This window comes from Diceros bicornis, chromosome 23 (genome assembly GCF_020826845.1).
Source record: "Diceros bicornis minor isolate mBicDic1 chromosome 23, mDicBic1.mat.cur, whole genome shotgun sequence".
NCBI classification, from domain to species: Eukaryota; Metazoa; Chordata; class Mammalia; order Perissodactyla; family Rhinocerotidae; genus Diceros; species Diceros bicornis.
In genome coordinates, this window is record NC_080762.1 from 5,418,404 (window position 1) to 5,425,091 (window position 6,688).

The window sequence follows — 6,688 nt, forward strand, 5'->3', positions numbered from 1 at the left end:
AAGTCTGCCAGCTTTGTGTGGTGCTTGGGGCAGGATAAGCCTCTGCAATGGGTCTGGGCTGCAGTAAAATTGTCACACAATTTACTGACCTTGTGGTGCTGGAGGTGTTAGTAGTGGAAAAAGATGCAGTGTAGATTTAATGGAAGGCTTTGGTGGAAGTAACACAATACATTCATCTGGGGTTCCGGAGCAATGCCATGCTATTTACATTGGAGATTAAAACACCTTTGAAAGATGGCTTTTTGTGTGTTACTGAGCCCAGGTAGTGATGGACCACGTGACCATGTGACACCAAGTGATCCTGTGTCTTTAACTGCCCAACATGAAGTGGGTCTTGTTAAATCTTCCAAGTCTTAAAGTTGGGTGGGTTCAGCAGAATTCTTTGTAAAATGGAAACAATACATCTGGGACGAAGCCTGAGCCAGGCCAGAGGGCACAAGCCCAGAGCCCACATTACCCACCACCATTGCACCAGTCCCCCTCCATCTCACACTTGAGCAAACGGAAGAGGAGGAAAAGCTCTAGCCTGGCTTACAGATAGGCTGTCTCAGTATGTGGGCACAAACCAAACACAGACAGCAATTGCATTGTAGACTTGTTCAGCATTGGCCTTGGATGAGAGTGGAGAGGAAAAATCTTCCCAATAGGAGGAACTTTGGGTTTTTTAAACTTTTTTTAATTGAAGTACAGTTAACATACAATATGGACTTTTGGTTTTGACTAATTGCTACTAATTGAGGGACACCAGGAAGTTATCCCACCTGAATAAATCTTCCTTTCTTGGAAGTTTACTCTTAGTATTTTATTCTTTTTGTGAACTACTTCTCTTGGTAACTTCCTCACCAAGAAGTACAACCACCTCAACTTCTTCCTTTTCCAGTGGTTCTGGCTAGTGCCATTCCTGGCGGAGCTGCAGGCCGTGATGAACTGGGTGTGGATGGACACCACAGTGTCCCTGTCTAGTTAGTTGTGCGGGGAGGACATCTACGCCCGCCAACACCTTCATCATCAACTGCAGCCAAGAGACAGGAAGGAAAAACACGCAATCAATCATCCAACAAGTTTTTATTGAATCAACTATGTGCACCGTCCTGAGTGCTAACAGGGGCACAGACATATAAAACATAGACTGTTTTAGTCAGGGTTCTTTTGGTTGCAGGTCACAGAAGCACAACTCAACCTAGATTAAGCATCAAAGGGAATGTATTGGAAGATTCTAGGTTAGCTCGTAGAATTGAAGGAAACAATACTATAACCATGAACCACGAACATCAGAAATAAAATAAAAACCCGGAATTTGATGCCTTGAAGTCACGTCTCTGTTTCTTTCTGCCTCCCTAAGATTTCTCTTGTGCCTTCCATCCAACTCAAAAGGGAAACCCTCTGAGAATGGTGTGTTTTATTGTTAATGCTTCCATATGAACAATTTAATTCATTGAGCCAATAGTTATTGCTTAGAAGCTCATATTGTGGGTGGGAAAGGACACAGCACAAATAAGTTGATCACAGCAGTGATGCCAAGGAGCTCCTAGAAAAGGGTAGAAAGTAGAGACAGGGTAGGTGAGGACTGCTACATGGATTTTGCCTGCCCCCTAAATTTAACTAAGATGAGTCATAACAGGGGCCTTATATATTCTTATCTTTAAAATAGTCTATACAGTTTAGCTTAGTATTGTCCTTAGAAACTGGTGAAATCAGTTCTAATGACAGCCTTTGGCATTAGACACAGTAGAGTGCATATCTTTACAACTGTTTACGTGTGTTTGTGTGTGTGTGCACGTGTTTGAACAGAATAAAGTATAAATGTCAGCTCCTATGTGACGCCTGGGAAGATAGTCTATGCCTTTTCATTTTTGAGAAATGCTGTTGGTTTTCTGACTGGTTCACAATGGTAGTAAAGCATTGGCTTTGAAGACAGACAAACATGGGTCTAAATATCCCAGCTCCAGCATTTGGTACACACAGCCTCTTTGGAGCTTGTTTTCTCATTAATAATTCCTGTGATTAACAGTAACAATAAGAAAAAAATATGTTAATTCTGAAAATCCACATATAAGAATGTAACATAAGCAGTTTATACAAATGTCCTTTTATTTATGTAGAATCATGTAATCTTTAATTTCTTTGGATTTCTGCTGTCTCTTACTCTTATGGAGACTTAGAGTTATTACTTCTCCATGAAGGATTTACTTTTTTTCCAGTTTTATTGAGAAATAATTGGCATACATCATTGTATAAGTTTAAGGCGGGCAGCAAAATGGTTTGATTTCCACACATTATGAAATGATTAGCACAAAGAGATTTACATTTGAACTTGTGTCATTTTCTGAACCAGCTTAGCAGTCCTTCCCACAGAACCCTGCAGCTCTTCCTGAACTCTGTTCTCTAATTATTTAAAATAATATGTTTTTCCAACACTGTGTACAATAGCCAAGTGGCCCTTTTGGTTAAAAGTCTAGATCGTGGGACTTCAGACAATCAATCTTATAAACACATGTCCTGAAAGTGTCTCAAATAAAACATCCTACTAAAATGCTTTCTACTGAGAACACTTATAAAATATGAAACAAACAATATTTATGTGATAATGGTTTGTTTATTGGCTCTTCGGTCTCCAAAACCTACTGATTTGTTTTAAATCACGGTCATTTTTGCGCAAAACCTCAGTGAGAATGCTCTGTCATCATTTCCATGTTACAGGTGAGCAGGTGAGATAGACAAGGGGTAAGTGACTTGACCATGTTGGAGACTGTTCAACGGTAGAGACGGGATTCCAACCAGCCTGGCTCTGGAAACTCACTCTGGACTCGCATATTGTGTAGCCTCTGCAGATAAAGAAGGTGCGTATTTCCAAAAACAACGTGACGTTTACAATCCTCACGGTAACTCTCTGAGGTGTCACCTCGTGTATTCCCACTTCAGGTAAGTAGACTCACTATCACGAAAGTTTACATGTTCCAGCACTTTTTCTCATTAAACATAAAATTACTTTTTAGTGATTGGATTAGACAAACCCCATCAATAGCCTAAAGCTGGATTGTTTCTAAACATTGATTATTAAAAAACTTGTTATTTTAGAAAAACAAATGAAGAAGGAGGAAGATTTTTTTTTAATGTAAAAGACTAGCAGACAGTTATTTGATGGATGAAAATAAAGAAGAATTACTCATTCATTTGCTTGAAAAATACCTTTAGGGATTTACTAAGTGCACTGCACTGTACTAGGTATTGGGATAATGTGGACAAACGGTTACCAGCGACTAAAAAGCACATAGCAATTTGGTATGCAGCTGGCCAAGAAGTTAACAGATTATTTGTGTAAATAAATGAGACGCAGAAGAAAGCAGTGGTGCTGCAGTACACGTCTAGTTAGCTTTGGGGAAAATAACCAAGTTTTTTTTTTTATTAAAAGACTTCCTTTATGAAGGGCTACAAGGAGAGTAGAAACATAAATAAGAAAGAGTAAATTTGAAGTGTATTCTCCACTTACCGATGTGAATAAGACCTTAAGTACATCTCTGGACAGTATTTATTTCTGCAATCAATTCCTCTAAAAATTACATTCTACACAGTACAAGTGAATAGAATAGCATATGTATATGTTTTTTTTAAGTCCCCCAAATGATTTCCTTATTATCTACGAGTGGCAGTGTAAGTTTACACTTGCAAATGAAGGAAGGAACACACATTTCTATGGAGACCACCTTACTGATTCACCTTTAAAGGGACACAAGCTTTCAGCTCTTCTTCAGGAGTGAGAGTGGGGGACCTTAACTGTGATCATTTGAAAGGTGATCAATAGACCTGTTCCTTGACATTATGGTCTGAATCACAAACAGGTATTCTGTCACAAAGACTTTTATATTCCTTTCATTCTATTTTATCCTTAACTTTTTTCTCCTGAATACTCTCAACTCTATTTGGAGGGTATTAACACATAAATATGAAACAGCTTAATCTTGTATAAAATATTTTCAAACTGGTTCATTTATAAAATATATAACATGCAATGTTTATGTAACTCCATTTACTTAGTTACCTCTTCTTTACATTTCATGAAACAAGTTTGTCACAGAATAGTCTGAAAATCAGCTACCTAAACAAAGATTAAGGCTATGATTCAAAGACTTGAGAAGGCAAATCACTCTATTATTAGGGTTTTTTTTCAAATTTTTACTCTATCTTAAAACACTCAACATATATTTTGAATTAAAATAAATTAAAATTCATGTGACTAAGAAATGTTATCAGATGAGAAAACTGAAACTATTTCCAGAGTGTATAATACCAGTTTGAGTATTTGCTATTTTGAAATAATCCTTTGTTATATTTGGGTCACTCAGCTTTATATTTCCAATGCCAAATACACTGTCTGGTACAAAGAAGGAACTCAAAAGTGAAAAAATGTTAAATTGAATTAGTTTTTTTATAAAATTCTTATTTTATTTCAAATTACTAAGACAGAAGTACAGAAGCCGTCTTTTTGTCCAGATGCTCATTTGACCAAATAAATTATGTTCTCCAAAAGCATGTAGCGTGTAACCATATAACCACTACGCATGTTCCTGACGAACACAGAGTCTGTAAAATGGAGAGAAAGCATTGCCAGGGTTCAAAAACCAAAAGAACGCCCGTGTTTTTCAGTGTTGAACACTAGGAAGTTCCACAATGCAGCTCTCTATAAAGTCCTTTTAGATTAGAAACAGTTTCAAGAATGTATAGTCTTGTATTTACTCCTCAAACAAATATATACTTTAAACAAGATTTTTTTCCCCAAAGAATCTAACTTACAGGTTAGGCAGGAGCTTTTTTCCCCCTCCATATATTTTGGACGACCGAACATTGGTAACAAATTCGGAAGAAACTACAAAGCTTTGAATTATTTGACGAAACAAGGAGAAATTTCAGAGAAGAAGGTAGAGAATCAGACAAGCATAGAAGAATACTAAATGGGAAGTTATCGGCAAATCTTATTCATCTATCACTAAATTCTAAAAAATGCCAAGATACATGAAGACTCAAGTGCTTTAGAACCAATATCCTTCTAGTTGGCAAATGATTACACTTTTCTCTCTAGACCCAAGTGTTTAATTTTGCACTTGACCTTAATTCCAAGTTGGTTTTGAAGTCTCTGCAGTAATCTTGTCAATCTATATCTGCTTCCTCAGAAAATAAATTAATCACTGATGAATCACTCCTTAAGACTTTACCACTTACGGTAAGTTTTATTGCCTTCCGAAACCATGGGTAAAAGAAAGCACATATCAAAGGGTTCACAGCTGAATTATAATAAACACACCACACTAAAATCTCATAAACATAAGGAGGAGTTATAAAATTCATATAAGCATCAATCACGGCATCAATAATGTACGGTAGCCAAGAGACAAGAAACGCTGCCGTAGCAATACCCAGCGTCCTAGCAGCTTTTCTCTCTCTTTTTGTGACCCTTTCCTTGTAACTCTCTGAGGAGGACTGGGCTTGGCTGACTGTACTTTCTATCTTCCTAGCCTGGTGTTTAGCCACCAAAAATATCTTACCGTATATAGACACCATGGCAACAGTGGGTATAAAGAATAGAAGGAAACAAAGTAGAACCCAATTTTGATTCAGTGGAGCCTGACAGCCTCCCACACAGGTGAGAGCAACTACTAGTTCCTCGATGCCTTCTTCATTGGCCCCAGTGTAAAAGATAGAAAAACTGTACGTGACAGAAAAGAACCAAGAAAGAACAATGCATATTCCTGACGCCGAGACAGTAAACTTCCTTGGATAGGTCAGAGGATCAGTAACAGCAATGTATCTATCAATAGAGATACAGCATAAATGAAATAAAGAAGCAAAACAGAAGGAAGCATCGAAACACGTATGAAATTTACAGTAACTGTCCCCAAAGTACCAGCAGCTCTCCACGGACCTCACGGTGCTGAAGGGCATCACAGTCACGCCCACCAAGAAGTCAGCGCAGGCCAGGGACGCCAGCAGGAAGTTGGTAGGTGTGTGCAGTTGTTTGAAGTGCAGGATAGCAATAATGACCAGCAAATTTCCAAACACAGCCAGCACGGCCCCCAAACCAAGGACTGCATACAGAATTGCTCGGGGACCTGGCGAGTAAGGCGTTTTCACGCAGGATCCGTTCACGTTCTCATAGCAGAGCTGCACGGCTTCAGCTTGGGAGAAAGTGTTCACCATCGCCTTCTTGTCTGAATTATTTTAAAGTTCTCCAATTCCCTACTTCAGCAATTTAAAACAAGAAAGAGGTGGTAATTTCAAAGGCGTCTGGAAGAGAAAAAAAAAAATCTCTAGTTAAAATAAAAGTTAGTAACTTTTCTACCTTTTTTTTTGTATATTTACCTCTTGGTCTTTCCAAAAAGTATTCCCAAGTTTTTAATATATTTAGAGTGGAGACTTGTTGCAGAAAGCCATTAAAATTATAGTCAAATTTAGTACCAAATAAATGGCTGGCAATATACTTAGCCCAACGATATATATTATCATTATATACATTATAGAAAGTAACTGGCTGATCATTAGAAAATTCCTTGTTTGGGTTTCTTTATCTTTTGAAACCTCACCTGTAACCACTCGAGTTGAGAAATAATTAGGCTACCAAAGGCTGGCTTTTATGTACTAAGTCATCTCCCCTGAGTAGCCACTTCAACAGTAATGACAAACTATACTTCATTTT

The 6,688-nt window shown here is 37.9% G+C and overlaps 1 protein-coding gene across 1 annotated transcript; it reads right to left on the reverse strand.

Annotated features, from left to right (window-relative positions):
• Window positions 1-5,145: 5,145 nt before the first annotated feature.
• On the reverse strand, window positions 5,146-6,192 carry LOC131420652 (trace amine-associated receptor 9). The gene has a single exon (XM_058566829.1). The coding sequence runs from the start codon at window positions 6,190-6,192 to the stop codon at window positions 5,146-5,148; it is 1,047 nt and encodes a 348-aa protein (XP_058422812.1).
• Window positions 6,193-6,688: the final 496 nt, after the last annotated feature.

Excerpts from the sequence above, each read along its gene's own strand:
- LOC131420652 (XM_058566829.1), bottom strand. The coding sequence starts at position 6,192 with ATGGTGAACACTTTCTCCCAAGCTGAAGCCGTGCAGCTCTGCTATGAG.